The 26,423-nt window shown below is 38.0% G+C and overlaps 1 protein-coding gene across 1 annotated transcript in view; it reads right to left on the reverse strand.

Moving 5' to 3' along the window:
* Nucleotides 1-3,841: 3,841 nt before the first annotated feature.
* LOC136833451 (uncharacterized transmembrane protein DDB_G0289901-like) overlaps nucleotides 3,842-26,423 on the reverse strand; it is a 218,882-nt gene continuing 196,300 nt past the window's right edge. The window contains exons 4-6 of the mRNA XM_067095629.1: nucleotides 18,388-18,477; nucleotides 17,259-17,332; nucleotides 3,842-10,005 (exon numbers count right to left, since the gene is read on the reverse strand). Of these exons, the coding sequence (XP_066951730.1) occupies nucleotides 5,976-10,005; nucleotides 17,259-17,332; nucleotides 18,388-18,477 (4,194 nt within the window). The 3' untranslated portion in view covers nucleotides 3,842-5,975. The remainder of the gene's footprint in view (nucleotides 10,006-17,258; nucleotides 17,333-18,387; nucleotides 18,478-26,423) is intronic.

The raw sequence follows: 26,423 nt of genomic DNA on the forward strand, positions 1-26,423 counted from the left end.
TTTCTGTAACGATTAAATGATAATCATTACAGTCTACGACAATTTAAGTTAGTCACAAGCTTGTATTCACAATTTAAACACTCATAAAACTGTGTTATGTTACTTTAAAATTTTAATCAGTGCAATATGTTTATTGAGCATCTTGGTAAAATTCGAACGGCAATTTTTCTCAGTATCAAAATCGTCGCAGATTTAGTTACCAAGATACCGGTAAGTTGCAGAAATTATAACCTCTGTTTGCGTTATGTCGCTATATTACTTCATACTCAAATTGTATTATATTTAATGAGCTGCTCTCTGTTTTTATTGTGATTACGACGTTTACTATTAAGTAATGGCTAAAGTTTTCTGAAAGTTTTCATTACCGAATAACTCACACTATTCCATTCTTAGTTTCGTGAATTTTTTGGTTTCTTCATCACGGTTATAACTGTAACGTTTATCCGGTACATTTGACCAGCCCTATGATAGCTGAAAGTCAGCTGAGTGGCCTGGTTAAACTACTTTAATAATAATAATAATAATAATAATAATAATAATAATAATAATAATAATAATAATATCAGGTACATCAAGAGGGATTTTTCGTAACTTTTAAGATTAACCAAACTTCTTTTCTATTTCGTGCGGGCATGGTGCCCTTTTGCACTTAGAGTTGTCTTTATAAAGAATTGCATTCAGTCTTGTGTCCTCAAAGGAAAACAGGTGTTTACTTCGGAAAACAAGCTGTATATGGGAGTATAGGTCCTCGCGTGGTGGCAACTCTGAGTAATTTTTTTTTTAATGCTTTTTCGATGAATTTCACAGTCGTCTCTGTCGCCAATGAGTTGTTGGCCCAATGCAACCCCTACAAAGTCTGACCAACAAAGGGAAGGCGGGGAGAGGTGCCCAAAACATCTTGAGGTAGGGCCACTTGGTAGCCTTGGTTAGTTTAGGATGCAACCCTGTACACATGACCACTAGGGTAGGGAAGGGCAAAACCCCATGTGGAAAGTAGGATACGGGAGTCAGTTTTTTATTTTACCCAAACCTAAAAAAAAAAAAAAAAACCCTGGTTTCCTCTGAAGTCTTCCATTATTGTTAGACCTGGGGATTTTGTAAAGGGTTAGGCAAGCATTTGCGACAGAAATGACTGTCATTTTCATCAAAATAACAAGAAAAAACTATTAAAAACTATACCTTAAATTCATATACTTCATCATGGGATTAAAATTTCCATCGGCTATTTTCGTCTTAAGCCTGCAAGTATCTCGGTATAATAAAATAAATCATAGTTTTCACCTGGCTTGCAAGTTTTACATTGGCCTGCAATGTATAATGGGAAATTTAAGATATGTTACGAAAAAATATAATGGCACGATACATTCTGGGGTTTACTTATCGGGAATAATATTCCCGGTTCTACATCAACTGATTATAGTATTGAAAATTAAATAAATTTGCTACCATCTGGCAACACTGACTTGCAATTTAAACTTAAATTTGGGAGATATTTAAATAATGTCAACTAAATAAATATCTTGTTAGTACATGTGAAACATGAAATAGTAACCCAATATGCTATGAGCTGAATATTGACCGGCCGAATTCAGCCACAATGGCATGAATCATTAGGCGGAAATGCGATTAAAATATAAATCACAATGATGAAAGGTCGTCATATACTGACTGGACAATGTAGAGGAAAAAGGACAACAAAAGCAAAGTAAACGAGGAAGGCAGGCAAGTAATGAGAGACGAGGAAGGGAAAATGGGGCGTAATGGAGGAAAGGGGGAAAAAGTGAAGTAATGCAAAATGTCGTAACGTCATCAACACCACCGTTACCAGCGCAAAGCACACAAACACATTCCCGCAAATAAAAACGCATCTAAATTATTTTTCCTTAATATTTGGTACTACCACTACTACACTTCCTAAAGAAAGAAATAAGTCTACGTACAAAAACCAATGACACATTAGCCAAGAAAATACATCAAGCAATTTAACAATTACCATCCAACACTTACTCGAGTTTCGCAGATCACCGGCTAAGACGGCGTTCTTCTCACCTACCCACCACAGAAACAGACAATAACTGAGAGGACAGTCTAAGTGCAAATAATAGTAACCTCCCGAAAATGCCAGTTGTTTAAATTGATCGGCATAAGTGGCCTGTTGTTGTTATGTATTGTTTTGGAATCGCTCATGCTAGTTTAGAGTTGTTACATTTATCCTGTATGAAGTTTATTCTCTTTTTTGAGTTTACTAATCGTTGCTTATATTCCAGTACTGTGTTTTGTGCATAATTTTATATAATGGTACCTGGAGTTTTGAACTGGTATAGTTACACTCATATACCTAAAGTTGTCAATGGCAATCCACTGTCATGTAAGAAAGATCTACGACGGAAGTGTAAATCTTCATCGTTTCATTCTGATATCGCCGGAAGAATTTATACTAGAAACAGCATTAATTCTTATTGACAGATATCCCTTTTAAGTCTTCGCGACTTGCCCTTTTATTTTGTAGCTGGTTATGCTCTCCAGCCAATAACCCTCTCAGGTATTTGGACTTGGTTTTTTTCGTGTCCATTTTTTTTTTGGCGATGTCACTCCAGCTGGGTTTTCCACTAAAGGCCTTATAAATTACGTACTGTATGTACAGCGAGTTGAATATTAGGAATCATGCTAATTCCACTGGCTATCGACACTGGCCATTTGCCAGTTGCATGCCTTAGAAGCCGAAGCAATATATATATATTGCTTGGGCTTTTATGGCATATATATATACATTATATATATATATATATATATATATATATATATATATATATATATATATATATATATATATATATATATATATATATATATATATATATATATATATATATATATTTTGCTTCTATTCTATGGCATGCAACTGGCAAATGGCCAGTGTCGATAGCCAGTGGAATTACCATGATTCCTAATATTCAACTCGTTGTACATACAGTACGTAGTTTATAAGGCCTATAGTGGAAAACCCAATTGGAGTGACAGAGTCAAAAAACATGGCACAGAAGGAGGTGCTCGAAATATATGGTTGCAACTTTTTATCGTCATATTATATATACTGTTGTATTGCAGTAAAGACATTCATATATATACATATATATATATATATTGTATATATATATAAATATATATATATATATATCTATATAGATATATATATATATATATATATATATATATATATATATATATATATATATATATATATATACACACAGTATATATGTAAATTGAGATCGCTACCACTGGAGTCCACAATGGGAATAATCGCGACTGTCAAGAACTATACCTGGATACCTCAAACTCACACAAATAGTCGACTAGCCTTCGTGCACACTGGTGAAAATATCCTGTTTTTATGGTCTATTTTATTACATTAGACTTAACCTTTTTTCGTTATTTTGAGGATCATAATAAAACTTGGAGTATCAGTATTGCATTTATTCATATAAAAGGCATAGAAAAATATAATAATCTAAAATTAAAATATGTATAAACTGAAAGAGTGCTTCGAGTTTAAAGAATATGCAGTTTATTTTTCACAGACACTCGATTATCATCACATGAATTTGGAACTAATCACAGAAAGGAATTACTTGACTAGATTCGATGAATATACCTCTGATATGAAAACTGCTCTTTAACACGAAGTTTGGAAATAACATAAAATCTGATGCTTAGAGGCTTTCCGTTCGGAACTGTGGTGTGTAAAATTATATATACTGTATATATATGTATATATATATATATATATATATATATATATATATATATATATATATATATATATATATATATATATATATATATATATATGCACACACCTATAATACTGTATTAAAATTCCACTTTTTATAAAAACAGCTTGAATACAAGACAGGGTGCTAACAAGTCTATTATTAGTCACCCTTCCAATACGGGTCATTTGGTGTAACTAGATAGGGACATCGGAAAGCTAGAAATGCGATTTTCATCACTGAGAAGAAAGAAATAACAAATGAGAGTGAGATCTGCTGACTGGAATTATGCTGAGGATGAAGACTGCTCCCTTTTATAGTAAGCTAAAACAACGTCTGACTGACCCAGACATATCTATACAGTATAATGGAAGTCGGAAGTACCCCACTGTTGTCCAAGTAACAGCTTATCCGTAACTTCACACGTGCCTCAGTGTTGAGATATAGCAAAAAAGCTTCAAACGGTACACCGGCACAAGGTGAATAGGTAAAAATGTCGAAAGGAGAGTGGATGTAGCAGAACATGTTACGTGGGTCTACCGGATAAGCAAAAAAAGACAACATCCAACCCACCCCCAATGGAGGCTATAATAGCTCCTTGGTATACAAAGAAACTTTAAGCAGATAAATCATGAAGATTATTCAGTTATTCAGCAGTCTAAAAAACTAGAACTTGATAACACTGAATTACCAAAACATGCAAACTGCTGTTGCTAAAACGCTGGAAATCCAGACTTTTATTCGAAAAGAAAATCTTGAAGTAATGGAAGGAGTGCCTGTTCAGCACCCTTGCCTTCCCCACACAAAAACAATTTTTTGTGAAAGAAACAGTCTGGTAAAACTAACCAAATTTTGAAATGGAGAAGTTTGAGAACAAAGGTATCTCAATCAAACAGTCACAGAACTAAAAAATGTGAAGGTCCTCCTTACTTCTGAAGTCCTGCAGCGTTTTTTTTCCCAGCTTAAAAGAAGACTGAAAAATTCGACAGAGTTCTGGGCAACACATGCAACATAAACGAAGCAATGCAATGCCTCATTTGTGCAACACTGCTTGTGAAATCTTTTACAGAAGTGAGACTGCAGGTGCTAAGACCTCTATGCCAAGCAAGTACGAGAGGGCTCATAATTGAGCTAATGAATCGCAGCTCGTCTATAGAGCTGCACGAATTTGAAAATTTCCTTGGAGGATTTTGTAATGAGTGGTGGACTTATTCCTGAATGTTATTTGTGATCTTATGAGACTGCTGCCGGGTGTCTTTTGATGAGTGCAGGGCATGAAGGGGTGTTTCAGATTTTATCACTCCGCCTGCGACTGATATATTTCGCCACAAGTGGAAAAGGGTGTTGATGTAAAAAATGGAAGCTGTAAGAGCAAAAATTAGATAAAAACAGAGGTAAACACACTCTGTTAAAAAAAGTTGTAATTGAACCAACAGAAGAAAGATGATGGCACTGTTAAAATTTACTCTTGGCCCATTGCAAGAGATTATAGCTCATATAAAGACATAATTTCCGTTAGATGAATAAAACAAATCTATTTTTCTACTTTTGGTAAAAATGTACAATAATAAAACCTGATAAGAAGTATTTTTTGATACGAGAAAAATATATAAGGAAAAACACTGCTGATACTTGAAATATAGTTTTATGATATCTGCATTATAAATTATTTGTATACTGTATCCATTGCATCATCAGCTGTAAGCAACTGCCTAAAGTTAACACTATTCTACAGATGTTATGTTTCTGCTACTAATAAAAATATCATTATGCTTTAACGTCACATAAACATACAAAAATACTAGTCTAGTTTCTACGAACACTGGCGAGACAGATTTACTGGCGATTTCAGTTAAGGCTTGAACTCTGTCAAGAATTTGAGTACTCTTTATCTATAAGCTTTTACATTCGGTTGCGTAATATATCTATAGCTTACACCAGTTACTGTTCAATTCAAAGGTCTGATTAAGCTATCTAGATTTAATCACCTAAAATTGCTCGATGTGAATTTGTAATTTTCTGAAGGAAACTGACTTTTTGGGTTGAAACTACATCCAGATAGCCAAATATGATTTGTCTCTTTATAATTAAAAAAAAATATTGTGATTTAACACGTTTTCAGCTCTTATTGTCAATGTTTTCACGGATACATAATGTACACAGTATTACTGGTGTGAAGTCTGTTAGTCTTACAAGATAGATTTAAGCCACACGTACTACTCTAATATCAGGATGACTACCCACCTTACCTTTAAGAGCCCCATCAACCAGCTTCCTGAGGATTGCTTCATGGGGACCTGAAATATCATCTCCAAGTAAAGTGGCAGCTATAATAGTTGGGGCTTTAACTGCCTTTACTCCTTGTGGAATATGGTTATTATTAAATGATGAGTGACTGCTTTGCAGCTGTAAATTTTCGTGTGAAAGATCAGATCCAAAATTGATTACAGTTACACCAAGTTCGGCCTTAGGTTTCAAACGCAGCTGTTGAAAATCAGCATTTGATACTTGGTTGATGTGGCCAATTGCTGCTTTGCCAGTGTGAAGCACTGCTTTACTTGTATCTATAAGCTCTAACTGGCTAGGTTGTTGAAAATCAGAATCTGATACTTGGTTGAAGTGGCCAGTTGCCACTGTCCCAGTATGAAGTGCTGTTCTACTTGTATCTATAACCTCTAACTGGCTAGGTGAATCTTCCTGAAATATGTGGAGATCGTCTGTTGCTTTTACAGGTTCTGGCGCTACAGTGAATGCATTCACGTCAATTGATGGAAAACTGTTACTTTTTCCACCAGTGTTACTTACTAAGTGTCCAACTCCAAGGTTTTTGCCTTGGTTACTTGAGAGTTCATCAATATGATTACTACTGAATCCAACTGAGTCAAAACTACCCCGACTTCCTCTGAATCCCAGATTAGATTCAGTTTCTTGTGAAGCCCCAGTCTCAGAGATAACACCACCACCACTACTAAGTGGCACAAAAGTAACACCTCTTACTTGACCAATCCTAATATCACTTCCTCTGCTTCCTCCTTCACCATCTACTAAGTCAAATCCAAAACCACTGTTTCTAATTCCTTTTTCAACTGCAAAACCATCTGAAGGTCTAACACCAAAGTTGACACCACTACTGCTGAGTGATGTACCAGTCACTCCTCCCACTTGCCCAATACCAGTTCCCTCTGCAACAGCTATCCCACTTGAGGGTCTAACTCCAAAACTGGCACCGCCATTACCGAGTATATTAGTAATTCCATGTACCTGGCCAATCTCAAAACCACTGTCCCCGCCTTCAGCCACATTTGATAGTTCATTTGTTACACCTAGACCAGTACCCAAACTATGAATAGGAACAATATTAAAGTCTGAGTGCCTAGTTCCTAAGATGTTAGCTCCACCAACTGTGAACTGATTTGAAGTCCCTGCTACAAAACCTGTATTTCCACCTTCAGCCAAGTTTGAGAGTTCATTTGTTACAACTAGATCAGTACCCACACTATGAATAGGAACAATATTAAAGTCTGAGTGCCTAGTTCCTAAAATGTTAGCTCCACCAGCTGTGAACTGATTTGAAGTCCCTTCTACAAAACCTGCATTTCCACTAGTGAGTGCTATTGAAGGCAGGCCACCAGCATGTATGCCAAAATCGCTTAAACCAGCTACATTTGTCAATTGATTAGAAAGCCCAGGTTGTTGAACTTCAAACCCAGATCCTTCATTCAGTGCCTGGCTAAATATGAATCCTTGACCTCCATTTTCAGTAAGTACAGGTACAAATCCTTCAAAAGATCTTACATCAAACCCAGTTCCACTGTTTATGTCATGAGAAGCGACAAATGCATTGTTAACAGGATCTGTCTCTCTTACTGGAATTACAGTGACTCCTGGACTCTGTGAGATAAGTCCCAAGTTTACTCCACTTCCACTGTGATCAACATTCAGCTGGACACCAGCCGGGATAATGCTAGTTTCAGTATGACCCACGAAAGCGTTTCCTCCAACTGGAATGCTACCTGGTGAGCCAAATGACAAAGCGCTGTCAAGGCTCCCTGTTTGTCCTAATGAAAGTCCATCAGTAATGTGCCCTGCTGCTAAAGGACTGCCAGTGGTTCCAAAATGACCAACACCAAATGAACTTGTGGCTATATTCTCTGGAAATTCAGTTCCTCCACTTGCAGCATGACTGCTTCCAGCACCTAGTGCAAATGTACCTGTACTACTTCCAATTTGACTTCCAGCATGGATCCCTTCAAAGGGTGCAGAACTGGCACCTGCATTAATTATACCACCATCCGTTCCAACTTCAGAGCTGTCGTCTTTGACACCGTGCTGAGAACTTGTTATCTCAGCATTTTGAATACCAAGTGCATTTAGATTACTTACTGAACCTGCATCAAATCCTGCAGTTCCAGCGAAAACTCCTGCTTTGTGTGTTTGCTGAGCTCCAATGTTGCCAATGCTGAATGTATGAGCCTGAGGAGTAGATAGTAGCTCCGTTTGAATGGGATCACCTGGAGATGTGCTAAATGACTGTGAATGAGCAACAGGTCCCTGTGATGTGATTACATCATGTCTAACAGTACCTGTCTCTCTTACTGGAATTACAGTGACTCCTGAACTCTGTGAGATAAGTCCCAAGTTTCCTCCACTTCCACTGTGATCAACATTCAGCTGGGCACCAGCAGGGATACTGCTAGTTTCAGTATGACCCACGATAGTGTTTCCTCCAACTGGAATACTACCTGGTGAGCCAAATGACAAAGAGCTATCAAGGCTCCCTGTTTGTCCTAATGAAAGTCCATCAGTAATGTGCCCTGCTGCTAAAGGACTGCCAGTGGTTCCAAAATGACCAGCACCAAATGAACTTGTGGCTATATTCCCTGGAAATTCAGTTCCTCCACTTGCAGCATGACTGCTACCAGCATCTAGTGTAAATGTACCTGTACCACTTCCAGTTTGACTTCCAGCATGGATCCCTTCAAAGGGTGCAGAACTGGCTCCTGCATTAATTACACCACCATCCGTTCCAACTTCAGAGCTGTCGTCTTCAACACTGTGCTGAGAACTTGTTATTTCAGCATTCTGAATACCAAGTGAATTTAGATTACTTACTGAACCTGCATCAAATCCTGCAGTTCCAGCAAAAGCTCCTGCTTTGTGTGTTTGCTGAGCTCCAATGTTGCCAGTGCGGAATGTATGAACCTGCGGAGTAGGTAGGACCTCTGCTTGAATGGGATCACCTGGTGATTTGTTAAATGACTGTGAATGAGCAACAGGTCGCTGCAATGTGGGTACACCAAGTCTAACAGGACCTGTCTCTCTTACTGGATTTACAGTGACTCCTGGACTCTGTGAGATAAGTCCCAAGTTTACTCCACTCCCACTGTGATCAACATTCAGCTGGACACCAGCAGGGATACTGCTAGTTTCAGTATGATCCACTAAAGTGTTTATTCCAACTGGAATGCTACCTGGTGGGCCAGATGACAAAGAGCTGTCAAGGCTCCCTGTTTGTCCTAATGAAAGTCCATCAGTAATGTGCCCTGCTGCTAAAGGACTGCCAGTGGTTCCAACATGACCAACACCAAATGAACTTGTGGCTATATTCCCTGGAATTTCAGTTCCTCCACTTGCAGCATGACTGCTTCCAGCATCTAGGGCAAATGTACCTGTACCACTTCCAATTTGACTTCCAGCATGGATCCCTTCAAAGGGTGCAGAACTGGCTCCTGCATTAATTATACCACCATCTGTTCCAACTTCAGAGCTGTCGTCTTTGACACCGTGCTGAGAACTTGTTATCTCAGCATTTTGAATACCAAGTGCATTTAGATTACTTACTGAACCTGCATCAAGTCCTGCAGTTCCAGCAAAAGCTCCTGCTTTGTGTGTTTGCTGAGCTCCAATGTTGCTAGTGCGGAATGTATGAGCCTGAGGAGTAGGTAGGAGCTCTGTATGAATGGGATCACCTGGAGATGGGCTAAATGACTGTGAATGAGCAACAGGTCCCTGTGATGCGATTACATCATGTCTAACCGGTTGTGAATAAAAATTTGCCACACCTTCGTATTCAACCCGTGCCACAAATCCAGAGTCACCACTCACAGTGTAGGAGACTTTTTGATGCCTCCCATCTGGGAGAAGTACGTTGTAACCTCCAGCTGTGTGGTCACCATCTCTCTCTTCATAATGGCCATAATAGTTGCCTGCAAAAGGGTCTTCTACATTGTACCTAAGAATGAATAAAAAAAAACACCATTGTCATGAAGTGGTTAAATTTAATCAATTAGGCATACAGAATTAACCTTCAATAGTATTGATGAGGCAAAATGTAGAAAAACACTTAAATAATCACTGTTCATCACAATCCAAGTGTTGTTTGACTGTCCCAAATGGACATCTGTGTTAAATACCTCTTTTCCAAAGTTAATATTGAAGATGAACCTTTGCAACTTCATTAAAATGCTAGGCTGTAGTATTTGCTCAGAATAGCCTTACAATGGCAATATTTGAGTCATAGAAAGTATGAATACTAGGATGATGTTTAAATAAATATGAAAATCATATCATGTCCAATTCTATTTTTGCTTTCAACAAATGGAAAAATAACTGAAAATGCATAACTTCACTCATTCAGTGACAGGTGCGAGTACTGAGATCAATATTTATATGAAAATCACACTGGAATGTGACCTGGATTCTTAGGAGTGGATTAAGCAGCATGGCCAATGTCAGGGTAGGTATCTGGAGCTTAGGGTTAAGGATTACAAAGCAGTGAATACATCAGCATTATCGCATGTGTTGTGAACATATTATGCCCTAAATATAAGGGAAGAGGGTTGCCTTAAGGTAAAGGAGACGAGTTTGATATGCTATTTACTGCAAGTGTCAACTGCTGAAAAGGACTGAGGGTAAATAAGAAGAGTTACATTTATTAAAATCAGAAAGGAACTGAGGACAGGAACACATGATTTGATCAAATAGCATTTATGGTATTTATAGTGATGGTGAATATGTAGCCAAATTCTTTCACTTTGATTGTGAACAGTGTGAAGTAATGAAAGGTTCCTGGTCAATAAACGAAGAAAAATCTGAAGTTCCAGAGTCTCAGGAAAGCGATGCTTATTTCATGACAAAAGTCAGCACCATGGAAGAAAAACAATTTGAGATAAATGATAATCAAGAAACAATGAATGTCATAAGTAAACAAGTAAAGAATGTGCCAAAGTTTCTTTGGCGCAATCGAGTTTTCTGTACATCATATATAGCAAAATTAACTGCTCTTTGCAGCTAAGCCCCGCCCACTGCTTACGTCACGACCATCCCTTGAAGGTGACTGGCTGGCAATGGTTTCGAAAAGTTGGTTAATCTGTGGTTCTTTTCATCTTCATTAATTTAGCAATGGTAGTTTTACCAAACTAACATACGTTCTGCTAATTATCAACAGAAAACTTATATTATCCCCTGAAATAAAATCATAATACGCATCTCCCTAAAAATGGCAAAAAACAGGAAAATATGAATGAAGTCAGGAGTGTTCCGCGATTCTGCAATGTTGTTTTTCGAAATGAGGTTCACCTGAATACAGAGGTGACACAGGGAATGTCTTGCGTTTGAATTGGTGCACTTGAATTACAGGACAATAATAGTTACCATCTGATATTGTCAAGCGTATTTGCCATTCTAAACTTAAACACATAGACTTTCTCAGAGCTATGCAGATTGGTATTTCATACTGATTTTAGGAAATTTTACTACATTTTAATAGTCATAAAATCGATTTCACTGCAATCGTTTACAAATTCAGTGGGGTGACAAGCAGTGATTGCGCTCTACTAAACCAGCGTAAGGGTGTCAAATTGCCTCTCCATTCTTGTGTTTCGCTCCTCATATGTACATTAATCACATCATATAATTGTTACTTGTTATTATTTCAGATTCTTTATGTATCTCATTGTACGGATTTTCCGCCGATATATATATCTGCCTTTTACATGTTCTGTAACGCATTATATATGTCTTCTTATGCCTGTTAACAAACACAATTTCTGTAAGGACGCAGCGGGGGGCCTCAGGTCGCCCGCTACCTTTCCGTCCGCTTTCTGCATTATAAACACCTGTCGAGAATAATAAAGAATCAGTCTTTCACTTCTGACATTTCTTGAACCCCACACTGGTGACCCAGGAGTGGCAGGTAGTGCGGTTTTGGCCCAGCCATTAACGGACTAAAAATGGCCGCAGCCTACCATCAGAGAGCCTTTAGAGGACTAATTATGCTGTCAAAGTTTAGGCCTCTGATAAACAGCCTCTAAAGTAAAAGCTATAGAGAATTTCCTGAAACCACAAACCATCAAGGCCCTTCAGGAGTTTCTCGGGATGATAAACTACTACTGATGTTTCATCCCAGACTTTGCCTGCACTATGTACCCCCTGACACCAATCCTGAAGGGCAAGTAAAAAACACTGACCTGGGAGGCTCTGCAGCAGCAGGCATTCATAGATACAAAGACAGCCCTTGCCAATGCCACTACCTTGACTCACCACAACCCCGCAGCCGCCCTCAGACTGACAATAGATGCCAGCAACATTGCCTGCGGTGCAGTACTCGAGAAACTGATGAACGGCGTCCCCCAACCCTTGGCCTTCTTCAGACACAAGTTTTTGCCAGCAGAGAACCGCTACAGTGCCTTCGACAGGCAGCTGCTGGCTATCTACCAGGCCATGAGACGCTTCAAGTACCTGCTGAAGGGGACCGAATTCACGATCCTAACAGATCACAAACCCTTGGTTCATGCATTTGCAAAGCCAGGAGACACGTGGTCTACAAGGCAACAGTGACACCTGACCGCCATCTCCGAATTCGGATGCACCATCAACTACGTCCCTGGCTGGAAGAACCCAGTAGCCGACACTCTGTTGAGAGTAGAAATCAATTCCCTTCACCTCGGCATCGACTACGAAGACCTAGCAAAAGAACAAGCAGCAGACCCAGAGACGGCAGACTACAGAACGGCAGTGATGGCTCTTAAGTGGGTAGACGTGCCCTTAGGAAACTCGAACACAACTCTCCTCTGCGACACCAGCACAGACCGTCCCTGCCCCCTAGTACCCGCCTCAAGTAGGAAGCAGGGGTTTGACATAATCCACGGTCTCCCCCATCCATCAGGGCGCACAACGGCGCACCTCATGACTGACAAATTCGTCTGGCATGGCATCAACAAGGAGATCCGCCAGTGGGCAAGGAGCTGCATCCCATGCCAGGCGAGTAAAATATCCCGGCACACAGAATCCGGGGTCGACGACTTCCCCCAGCCTCGTCGGCGCTTCGGCCACATCCACATCGACATCGTCAGGCCTCTTCCTCAGTCAGGAGGAGCCAGATACCTCCTGACGATCATAGACCACTCCACCCGCTGGCCCAAGGCAACCCCTATGGAGGAGGCATCAACAGCATCATGCGCAGAGGCCCTCCTCTCCAGTTGGATCAGCGTTTTGGAGTGCCAGACAGCATCACTACAGACAGGGGTCCAGCTTTCCCATCAGAGCTCTGGGTCTCCTTGACACGTCTGATGGGTACAACACTACACAGCACAACGGCCTACGACCCTGCAGCGAATGGCATGTCGAGAGAGCGCACCGCTCTCTTAAGGCAGCCCTCATGGCACGATGCACCGACGAGAGGTGGAAGGAACAGCTCCCCTGGGTCCTGCTGGGTCTCAGCACCACACCGAAAGCAAATGGCGACACCTCCCCTGCTGAGAGAAAGTCTACGGGGAGACACTGGCCGTTCTCGGAGAATTCTTCCCGCCATCGGCCGACGGCGCCGACACTCCCCTCCCAAGGTTGAGGGAACTTGCACAGAAGTTCGCGCCCTGCCATAAGACCTTCACCGACAGAACCACCACCTACAGCCCACCCCCCTTAGACTCCTGTGCCTACGTCTTCGTCAGGGTGGACGCCCGTCGACTGCCCTTAACCAGGCCTTACAGGGGGCCCCAACGAGTCATCAAGCTGGCCGCCAAGGCATACCTCCTTGACATCCACGGGCATGAAGACTGGGTCATCATTGACAGACTGAAGCTGGCGTTCCTTTGTCGGTTTACGCAACTTATGACGTTTGGATTATAGGCCTATCCCAATCTTATATTCAGCCGTTTTATTGTGGCTCTTGTGGTTATTCTTGTTGCTGTTGCTGCTGTTATGGTGCTTGTAGTGTCTTCGAAAATTTTTCATATGGTGGCCTAACACTGCAGAATAAACATAGACCTATTCATAAAATACTAGTGTAAAGAATTATCTGCCTACTGCTGTTAATTGAAATTTGGTCATTTGTTTTAGTTAAAAGTAATCGAGATCTTTGTGAATATAGTCTACGCTAGAATATTCTCCTAACAACAGAGAGAGAGAGAGAGAGAGAGAGAGAGAGAGAGAGAGAGAGAAGAGAGAGAGAGAGAGAGAGAATTTACAGACTCTTATGTATCCTTTTGTCCAACAGGGTCATCTACAAGAATGTCCCCAAAAGCAAATGAATCATGGACTATTCGCAGATTGCTTTGGATCATCTCATAAATAACGTTTTCAACTATCATTTATTTTTTTTTTATCTCGTTAAGTATCTTCATTTTCATAGAAATGCTACAGCAGCCTTATATCTACTCATCACAGTAATATAATTTGTTATCCCTTTTGTAAATATATATTTTATATGTAGGCCTAATCTTACAATGATATTAACATTTGACACTCAGGATTATGATGAATTAATACCCTAATATCGGAACTATTAATATGGAATCGCTATGCAGGCCAACACCAATTTAAAGAAAAAAAAGCAAGATGCTTGTATATTTAGGCTGCGCATGACCAAAATAAAAAAAAAGATGCACAGACAGAATGATCCAAGATCTTCGTAATAATATTATATAACTTATTAATATATCTTTTATCGGAGATATCAATTGCAGACTTCACAATTCCCGGGACTCAAATCTGTGGTGTCATCGTTCATGCACGGAACTCAACATGACCGAACGAAGTCATATTCGTACTGGCAAATTGGCAATCATTTTGGACTGTTAACTAGAGTGACGTCATTCCCCTTTCGTGAGCTAGCCAATCACTGGCGTGCAGTGGGCGGGGCTTAGTTGCAAAGGGCTATGGATTTTGCTTATAATTAAGGCCACCGAAGGTAGATCTATCTTTCATTGGTCTCGGTATAATGCTGTATGAGCCGCGGCTCATAAAACTTTAACCACGGCCCGGTGGTGGCCTATCCTATATCGTTGCCAGAAGCACGATTATGGCTAACTTTAACCTTAAATAAAATAAAAATACTGAGGTTAGAGGGCTGCAATTTGGTGTGTTTGACGATTGGAGGATGGATGATCAACATAGCAATTTGCAGCCCTCTAGCCTCAGTAGTTTTTAAGATCTGAGGACGGACAGAAAAAGTGCGGACAGAAAAAAAGTGCGGACGGACAAACAAAGCCGGCACAATAGTTTTCTTTTTAGAAAACTAAAAGTGGAAAATACGGTTCCAAAATCAGAGGAAACTAGTTACGCAGACAAATTAAAACTAAAGAAAAGAACATACTAGTTCTCAAATCAAATGACTGAACTGAAAGATTCAAATTGGAAGAAAAATATTATTTCAGCAATTCGTGAAATTCTAGTAGCATGGACAAACCAGGAAATGGATGGCCCATTACTCATGGAATTTTCCGATGGAGAAAAGTTACAAGCTAAAAAAAGTAGAAAAAAGATCTTGGGGGAAAAGGAAGACATAAATATTACAGAAAAATTACCACCTGTAACAGAAAATAAGAAAAATGAAAGGAAGGGAGGAAACAAAGATTGCAGCTGGTGGAAAAGAAAAAGATCCTTAGGTTAAACCGTTCCCTTAGATGAAGAGAATGTCAAAGCATATCCATGAAGGCAATAACCAACACTCATCAAAAAAACTCTCGCAAAAGATGAAAATGGCTTCAAACAATGCTCGCCAAAGTTAAGAAGGAACACATATCATGTAAAACAATGCTATAAATGCTAGAAATCTGGGCACAAACAGGGCAAATGCACGGGAAAAATTGTTGAATTAGAACTTGGGAAAAACTACAGGTTAAAAGACAGTCTTCAAGGGGGCCTCACATCACAGGAAACAGAGCCTGTCAAAATACAAAGAAGCAAGATTAAAGGGCACAGGGGATCACGGAGAGCAAATATAAACTAAAGCGCAGTATCTTTAAAATTCAGCCTGTGGGGAACAATATTTTTACTCAGTTTCATTGGCTACCCAGTAAAATAAGGATTTTATACACAATATATTTTGACATTCATTGTGGTTGTGAATTCGAAATTGAAATAATTTAATGACCTCCAACAGTAACAAAGCGCCAAAAGCCTAGCTACACATATATAGGAACATGGATATGTTACGTAGGGCAAGATGAAAGGAAAATATTGTAAAACAGACTTTTGACCACTGTGACAATTCAGTTAATTGACCAAAGAACTTGCAACATGGAATTTATGCAGTCAAGAAGAAATTAAGCACATATATGTCAAGAAACAGTTAAAGTATAAAAGAACAGATTTTTCAAGATAACTATTTTCTCCGAAATAAGCCATAGAGCTGAGATGAAATACCTGACTAGCTGATTTTCACTAATAATTGGAGTTATACTACTGTCATTGTACTGAGTGAACACTGACAAACGAAGTCCATTGAGAAAAAGGACAATATCATTCGTGTGAAGGGTTAGAAGGAACATGTGCTTGCTAGATGTTTAAACAGAAAAAGCTAAGACCTCACTGAAGCAGGATGCAGGCACGCAGAGTGCTGCAGGTCTTAAATGCAATACAGAGAACTTCGTCATGAGACTGAAAAGTCGAGAAAGACTGGTGGGTAACAAACATAATAGTTAGGGACACAAAATTCAGTAGAATGGGGTTTACAGCACCAAAAGTAGATAATACTAACTGACAGTGATAGACACTTTAATCAAATAGACTAAACAAAGATCAAGCATCCTGTGCAGTAAGCACAGATCCAACAAATGAACTGGACACGAGGGAACCGATTGTGGCAGGAATTAGAGCGTCAGTGCAACGTTCATTGCACAACTGAGGTTAAAGGCCAAGTTAAGTTTCGCAGAGGTAACATTAGTATCATGAGCCCAACCATTAGTAAAGTGGCGAGAAAAATAGGCAGGTTTACCGTTCACTGACGGATCGTAAGTGAACCAGTACTACCAAGCAATAAGCTCAGCCTCTTGTCCAGATTGGTTTGTCTGATGAAGGGAGTGCCATTTTATTAGTAGAATACACCAATAGCCACCACCTGATGAATGGCGGAAAAAGTTGCATGACATCAAACTCAATAATTATGTGTTTGGAGCCAGTCGCTTGAACATAGGTAAACTGCATATTAGTCAACTGATTAGGTTTCCACTAGTTAGCATATCAAATAAACCATACACTGTTTACCTGAAAGAGTAACTGGCGTCGTCTTCATAATATTCGTCCTCTTTACTGGAGTCTCTCGTTGGTGCTAAATAAACCTGAAAAAAGGAGATTGAAAAAAGAATGGGCGACAGACCTAAAAATTTTGGCTGTCAAACATCCCTGTCTGTTGCAGTGAAGACAACAAGCATTTCTTTGAGAGTTTCTCTGTTTCAGAAAACAACTCTTTGTTGTTTGCTGGGACTACATATACACCTCAATGGTAGGTAATACGTATGAACAACACTGAAAATTTTTTATGCATCGCTACTTGTTAAGAAAGGTGTTACTGTGGCACTGATGGTGTATGTCGTAACAGAAGGACGCCTATCAGTAGGAGCAATTTGATTTTTCCAGAGCATATAATAAAGAAACAACCAAGACTGACTCATTAATCACTATGTATGGAGTGACACCCATGTTTTGTTCTTCACTAGCTGTTATACAGGAGAACAATATAAAAACGTCTCCTTCTATTGCTTTATATTATACATTACTGTAGAATGATGACTTTAGGATTATAATCTGAGAAAAATTTGTAAGAAAGAATAGAAATACACACACACACACACAGGAAAAAAAGAGGACATTATATATATATATATATATATATATATATATATATATATATATATATATATATATATATATATATATATATATATATATATATATATATATACATACATATGTAAAATGTCCACTTTTTTGCTTCCCTCCGTAACGTACAACTTTCTGTTAATAGCACATAATTCAACTAGGTCTTTTCTTGCTATGAATTTTGCATATTCTATTTAGTCTTTTAATATTCGGCTGCTATTTCCTAGATATCATTACACTCTCTCTCTCTCTCTCTCTCTCTCTCTCTCTCTCTCTCTCTCTCTCTCTCTCTCCCCACTATTATGTTAAGCACAACCTAAAACATTTCTGGATATATCCCTGGAATCGACAGAAATAATAAATGACAGAGAAACATTTTGCCTAAAGTTTGACTTACTTAATCTGTAATCTTGAGGACGACTTTACACATAAATGGAAATCTTTTGTTGGTATAATCGTGAGATGTTACATATAAATATTCATGAAAGGAAATAAAAATAAGTGTAAACCGTACCTGTGTCGGAGCAGCGTTGCCATGTTCTTGAGAGACTGTTTTTTCGATGATTAGTAGAAGAACTGACAAAAACGCAAACGCATTCAGCATCTGAAAAATATGTATATTATAAATACCATACATATACATGTATCCATCTCTTCATACACGTACTTTCACATATACACCTACATAATTCCTGTATATATATATATATATATATTATATATATATATATATATATATATATATATATATATATATATATATATATTTATATATATATATATATATATATATATTTACACACATATATATATGTATGCATGTACGTATGTATGTATGTATGTTAGTATGTATCTGATGATCTAAGTAGCTGTGAAGATTAATGAAATACGAAACGGTAGAATTATTTTTCACATGAATTAGCGTGAAAGAATGCACGATTACGCTGAAATTATTTTCCTGTTTGTTTATGCACTTGCATGCTTTATGTCTGCTAACTAGTAAACACCTATCTTCAGCGGCCAACGGTTGGTTAACCATTTCCATATGAACATCCCATAAAACAAGAGCGTTCGGAGATGGCAAACCTCTACCAAGGCTGAGCAATCAGAGTCCCTTTCCCCATCCGCCCCCGCAAAAATGAAAGGTCTCCTTTCCAGATAGTTTCTCCCAAAATCGTATTAAAAGTTGTAGTCACAAGGACTACCTTTGGTAAAAATGTTTGTAAAAACCTACAAAGTGTTTCTGCATCATCCTGCTAAGAAACAGATAAAAGAAGAAAACCGAACTAAAAACATAATTCCCTTGCTGGGGACAACAACAACAAATACATAGCGTTCGAGTGCCGAAATTCATGATGCCATCTCTTTCAAGCACATACTTTCAAAGGCTTCATGACACAACGCATCGAACCACTTTGAGAGAGTAATTATAACGAATTACTGGATGAGAAATACTCGAACAAGACATGCAAGTTATATCTAAGGAAATATATGATAATACCAATGACGCTGTATAAACGCACCCCTTTATAACCTATCTCGTTGAGCCTACTGAAGTTTAGAAAATATCCAACGATATGCTTAGAGAATTCTAATAACCATTTACCAGTAACATTCGAAACGTAGATCGATCACGGAAAATATCCTCAACCTAAATTTCACTTTCAATACTAGTATCGTGTTTTCTGCTTTTATTTTAATTAACTTTTATTTTTTTTTTTTGTAGACGCTGACTGGGCCAATGGCTAAATGCCCTTACAACGTCTTTCAGAAAGGAAGAAATGAGCAGAAAAAAGAAGAAAGGAGAATGACGTCAATCTATTAAGATGCAATGGGCCCACATTTTAATAAGACGAAGGATAAAAAAAAAAACAAATATAGAAGCTGGGCCCAATTTAAGAGTTAAGTTGTAGAAAGCCATTTCTTTATTAAAAACAATGGGAGCACTTCTTCTTGTGAGGGATGGAGGGAATATCTCTTAACTCATCGGGACAGTAACCAAAAGGTCACCTGATGGCGAGGAGAAAGAAAGCCAAAGCAAAAGTAAGGGCGGGAACGCTGCATAAATGAAAATTGCCTTTATTACGACAGAATACCCGATTTTATTTTTGTTTATGTTGACGTCTGCTGGCTTCAAGTCAACGAATAAAACTAAACTTTAAGAACTGACATTTCACCTTGTTCACATCACACGAATAAGTTAGTGCCTTCTTTTCTTAGACGATAGGGCGATTTATCTTTAAAACCATATTGCAGAGGTTACACTGAGATGCGCTCTTTCCTAAATGTTACCTTCTTTTCCAGTAATTACCTACACCTATGCTACCAGTTAAACGTATGACTACGTTTCCTATTTAATATATTTACATATTCACACAATTCGAGCAGAAGAGGCCAATAACTTGACCGGCAGACTTCACAAAATACAAAATAGCAAAACCGTGAATGAGAGAGGAGAAAAATGAAGACCAGATAAGGATTATAAAAACAAAATGAAAATAGCCATATAAAGATTAACGGATAAAGATTACCAAATCAACGAAAACAGCATATACAATTTGGAATTACATTGCCCACAGCAGCTGTTAATATTAATGAATTGCGTTTAAACGACAGCCCATATTTCGATTTCTTCATTCCCGAGTGATATCCGTAAATCACCTGTATAAGTACCCCACGGATCTGTTATTTCAAGGAAATATTTAGGTACTAAAGGGCCGATTAACTTGTTGCCCTATCCAAAACAAAGTGACTGAGCTTTCATAATCGATGCCATGGATTCCTTCTTACTTCATTTTCATCTTAATACAGTTTCATTATGTAAAGAAAAGTGTGCAATTTTAGTCGGAACATTTCTTATCACATAAGCCCACAGCATGTTTTCAGGTACGAAAAATTCCTTGGCGTTCGACATATTTCAGGAAGTAAAAAAATAGTCTAGAGATTTCAATAAATGGAAGGAAAACTACTCGACGGACTGTAATAGTTTCTTCAATCACATTGACAGAGTTGTTTAGTGAATGAAATACAAGGTGGCACTCAGTTAAAAAAAATAATAGTAAAAGCTGCAAAAGAGAAAAATAAACGATAAGCGCTTTCCATCATGAAACATGACTCAGCTTTTTGCATTCATTGTGCTGTTCATATACACATGTACTGTACACACAACCACACAACCACACACCCATCCACACACACACACACACACACACACACACACACACATATATATATATATATATATATATATATATATATATATATATATATATATATATATATATATATATATATATATATATATATATGCATGAAAATGGGCTACGGTCATCTCTCATAACACTGTGTATGTATACACACACACACACATATATATATGTGTGTGTGTGTTTGTGTATACATATTTTTGGCAAAGGGATTACCATATGGTCAATGATTTCTTATTCTTACTTAAACACATTTGTTAAATTGTGAACTATGCAAGGAATGTTGTAGAGTCCAGGTGGTTTTGTAAATGCGTTTATCCCATGAAAAACTGCTTTCGGGTGTTACGTCTTTTCTCTAGCAATTTGCCAGTTGTAATGATGCAGATAATGAAATAAATTGGGCCTTATTGCAGCTAGGGGAAAGGAAATGTAGTACTTGACTGAGGGGGCCGAATTCTTATCGGCTAAAGGGAGAGGTTGATGACCCTGGGCGGCCAGAAGGGATTTTCTTCCTTTGTTTTTATCTGTGTTTCTCCTGGTATAGAATATATTTAATGATTAACATTCTTCTTGCAGAGACGAAATTATAAATATGTATGAATATCTTTCCACAGACACTTAATACCTTCACGTGTGCCAGATGTTGACCAGCAAAAAAATCACATTTAGCACAACGAATTTAAATTCTTATTCATTTAAACCTTTTAGTCCTAATAATGTAAGAGTTTATTCGATTCAACAAATGAGACGGGGATGACGATGAAGACTTTAGCAACGAATACGAAGTCAAGATCGAGAATGATTACAGTATATAGATGAAAATTCATTAGTCATCGAACCGAACTGTGATGTAACGCTTCATAAAATCATTCCTTGTCACATTATTTGCCATAAGACGAAAGTATTGTTTCTAATATTATTTTCGACAAATGCTTCTCTCAAAGTGGCGAAGTATTTTTCATGCACTGAAAGGCTTCAGTCAAATATGCGATATTCTTAGGAAAGAAAAGAATAAACATTGGTGGACAGCAACTCAGAATCATAAAACCATATAAGATAAACTTCAGGTACGACAGTTCGTTAAGAAATACAAGCGACCAGAGATACACTAATACTACTCTGAGATAGAAACTTAGCTTTAAGAAGGGAAATTTAACGAAAAATCTAATGGCCTCACAAATGCTTATCCAAATCATCACTGGGAAAATACGGCAAGCTTCAAGGAGTTATACAGTCGAATCTCTTGTCACTGAAGACAGCTGCTATTGGTGACTGGATAGGGCAAGCAATTTGATAACAAAGAAAAAAATTCCAGTCTAGAAACTGCCATACAGTATAGTCTGAGATTTATAACATGGAGACTACGAAAAAAGCATAGGAAATAATAAAGTCGTGTTATTATTAAGTAATATTTTCAGCTGTAAGAATAAAAGTTCCCTGAGAAACCTCACAAATACAAATACTGAAATTACAGCAGTATGGGTAACAAATAAAATGTACCTTTCAATCTGAAAGATAAAGATAGGAATTTACTAAACATAGAAATTAAAGTAACAATAAAATAGCCGAGATCTGAAATTTACAAGTAAGAAAAGGAGAGAATATTAGAACCCCGTAAGTGTTGAACAGAGTATGGATTATGGGGTTCCTATATCGTGGTTAATTTTTTGTCCCATATAGAAAAAACAATAGAAAGGTATTCAATGGCTGACAAAAAAAATGACACAAAGAAGAAAGGTTATTTTGTTTTAAACGGGAGGGAACCAATAAAGGGGGACTTGGAAATATCACCTTGCCAAAATGATAATGGAAAAGTCAAACGTCTTCGAAAAAAATAGGAAAAAAATATACTGTCACGAGTTTTTGACCGTAAAAAAGGAGAAAGTAAGCTCTCCCAAGCATAGTTTATGAGATTAAAATGGGCTGAAAGTACACAGATTCTTCGCAAATGTGTTAGGTACCTTATTACATGATGCAACACTACTACTACCACTATTACCACCGATAATAACTATTATCTGGTCAAGACAAACTGGGTTGCTACGTAGGCAAGAGTACAAGGTAATATCATGAGATTCCAGTCTTAGATGAGAAGTACTTAGCAATAGTTTGAAACACTGAAGAGTCGCTGTTTAGAGCCGGGCAAAACCTTATCAATCAAAGGTCGTTTACCCATCTGCGGGCAACAGCAGTCACTTAACCTTCCATGTAAGGAACCTGCAGTTACTTGATAGCAGTCTCGCCGCTCTGCACAATGTGAAAGCCTTCAAATGGCCGAGAGCATGGAACTCGTGATAATCGAAGAACAGAAGTGGAAGTAATTTAGAATGATGTAAGGAAGACTTGAAGTTAATGAGTGGACAGGAACCAGGAGCTGATATCGATTACATTGTGGCGATGCCATAGTAGATGACTGGATGATTAGTTGCCTAAAGTTGACAAGGCATTCGCGATGAAAGACGAGAGCCCCAAAGATGGATGAGGTGGGCAGATTTACTTTCCCTCTCTTAAAAAGGGAGAGAGAACAGAGGAGAAAAGTAATTAATAACACTGAGTGACAAAAAAGTGTTTGAAGACTGCGTTCATTATGAACAACGTGTGAGGTGTTTGACGTAAAGGGAAAGCATTTGACGAAACATAGAGGTGTCGTGTGGAGAATGCTGAAGTACTTTAGGGATAATTTTGTATGATACAAGATCGATTTTGTCTTTATGAGGTAAAGGAAGTACTTGTGAAATTATGTAGACAACAGCCATTCTGAGGAAAGTGGGTTGAGGCAAGAGGCGTGTCATGTCCTTCGTAGTTTAACAAGTCTAACGATGGAATGACGCGAGAAGCTAGACAAGAACACAGTTTATTTAATAATAATAATAATAATAATAATAATAATAATAATAATAATAATAATAATAATAATAATAATAATAATACTTCTAGAGGAAGGGGGAGAGGTGGTGCGAGAAAGTGCTGGTTAGATGGCATGAAAGAAAGGTGGGGTAAGAAGGACAACAATATCTGAGAAAATTGAAACTGCAGATACTCCGTTACTTGAAGGAAGGATGATGGTGATAATGAATGCTTTTTCTATTTATCTATACAAAAGCAATTGAGGGAAAATGAATTACTGGTGAAAAGAATGATAAAGGCGTTTAATAATTACATGTAATGGTGAAAATGAAATAATTTTCCATTTGATACTGAGTAATTATGTCTTTAAAATGTTATATATTTACGCACTGAGCAAGCAGAGCAAAAATCTGTAGCTATGGGGCCACTATTCTAAATACTTGTGAGAGAGATATCTACAGTCCATATGAATTATAACGAACGATCTAATGGCCGAAATTACATTTTTTCCTAATTCCTTTGACTTGACCTGATCGCGCCATTATGATCCCTAAACTCCTTAGAAAACATATTGGTTTTAATTTCGCAGAAGCAAAAACTATAGTTCTTGATGACACCAGTTTACTGACTAAAAAGGGAAGTTGGTACAAGTTTTCTTTTTGTCGTAAACACAGCTATTTATTAGACGCATTGCAATCATAAACTTGTAAGAACATTTTGTGTTATAAATTTTCACTGGTTAAAACATGAATTGATATCGGTTGAATTAAGTTCGCTTTTACTAAAAAAACAAAAAAATAGGATGATTAATTTAAGGGACTGTAATCAGGATCTACTCCACAAAGAAACGATCCATTACGTCAATGAGATATCCAGCGAGTGGAGGGAAAGTCAGTTTTCTCCTTCGCTTTCTTTCTTTCTTCGGTAATAATTTCTCCAAATTCTCTCCAATGTGGTCGAGAGAATGAGAATCGAAGGGGAGTCCAGTGTGAAATAACTCCCTGATGTAACTATTCTAATGAAGATACGGTAGATACAATGCATTTAACTAAAAAGATTGAGAACGCAATCTATAACCTTAACGCGACATCACCATCATTTCAGGCTTATGATGAAGAAAGGAAATATTGCCAGCATGAAATATCAAGCAGTTTGTAATTCTGATCGATTTGCAAAACAAAATTTCTCGCAAATTTTTGCAGCATTCAGCGGCTAAATGAATTACAGCTTCTGCAATTACTAAGACGCAAGGAAAAGGAGTTGTGCGTTAAATAATCATTATAAAACCATTTGCTTGGTTTTATGAAGCGTAAATTAGTTGTATTTCAAAGATTTTATGGGAACTTCCTGTTTTATTAATACAATTAACTCGGCCATGACACTTTTTACATTCATGCAAGTTTCAGGCTAGGTTAAAAGAAGAGCTTGAGAATGAATTTAACGAACCCCTGTCTTGCAAAAATAAATAAATAAATAAATAAAAAAATTCTATACTCCTTTGCAGCCTGGTGCATGCACCAGTGGGTTACAATGAAGCATACTAGTCAACAAAGTCAGCATTAAAGTCAATTACGCACACAAAAATGTACAGTACATGTATAAACACAAACAAAAAAGTTCTTTTGAAAACGGGTTACTCTAATCGCCGACAAAGTGTGCGATTAAATGTGCTATACGCTGGCCATGACCACGTTATTTTGTAGTTCATACATGTCAAGACGCAGAGAAATCATTTACAATAATTTACAGCCAATTAAAACTTAGATTTTTAGCATCATTCCCGCTGTATGAATCTGAATTACGTACCATGCTTGAAACAAAAAAATCAATCGTAACTTCAGCCATTTGAACACGTGCATTTACCACCAAACGCCGAGGCGATGGCCATTATAGGAGTGACGCCAGTTTATGATCTCAAATCAGACAACTTAATCTTCTTGAAACAGGATACTTTTTCTGCAGCAACATCAGTTAAGAAATTCTTCAGTGAAATCAAAACAACTTCTTTCTGGGTCTTTGATCTGTATTATGAAAGGCCAACACCCTCATATATTCGTAAACCTGAGCAAACCTGATTCATTTACATTATGGAAAAATCAAGCACTTTCATTGACGCGCCGGCAAGTGACGTCACACGCCGACATTCCACTCCCGCCTCTGATGAACAGGGGAAAGTAGCACTGCTCTTGATGTTTGGGAGAAGGAAGGTGAGGCTGCAGATCTGAGACAAGATAAGCGAGAGAATCTCAGATGCTGAAGTTAAGGTAAAGCCAAATAACGAGAGAGAGAGAGAGAGAGAGAGAGAGAGAGAGAGAGAGAGAGAGAGAGAGAGAGAGAGAGAGAGAGAGAGATCATAACGATAGATGCTGACAGCAAAAGTGACTCGACCTTAGTGTGACCGGACAGGTGAGTAAATTTTCTACACCACGTAGTACACAAAAGCCAAGGCAACAAAAACGTTAAAGGAAAATATATTACTTCCAATTGCTTACACATG

The sequence above is a fragment of the Macrobrachium rosenbergii genome, chromosome 51 (assembly GCF_040412425.1).
Source record: "Macrobrachium rosenbergii isolate ZJJX-2024 chromosome 51, ASM4041242v1, whole genome shotgun sequence".
Classification (NCBI taxonomy): domain Eukaryota; kingdom Metazoa; phylum Arthropoda; class Malacostraca; order Decapoda; family Palaemonidae; genus Macrobrachium; species Macrobrachium rosenbergii.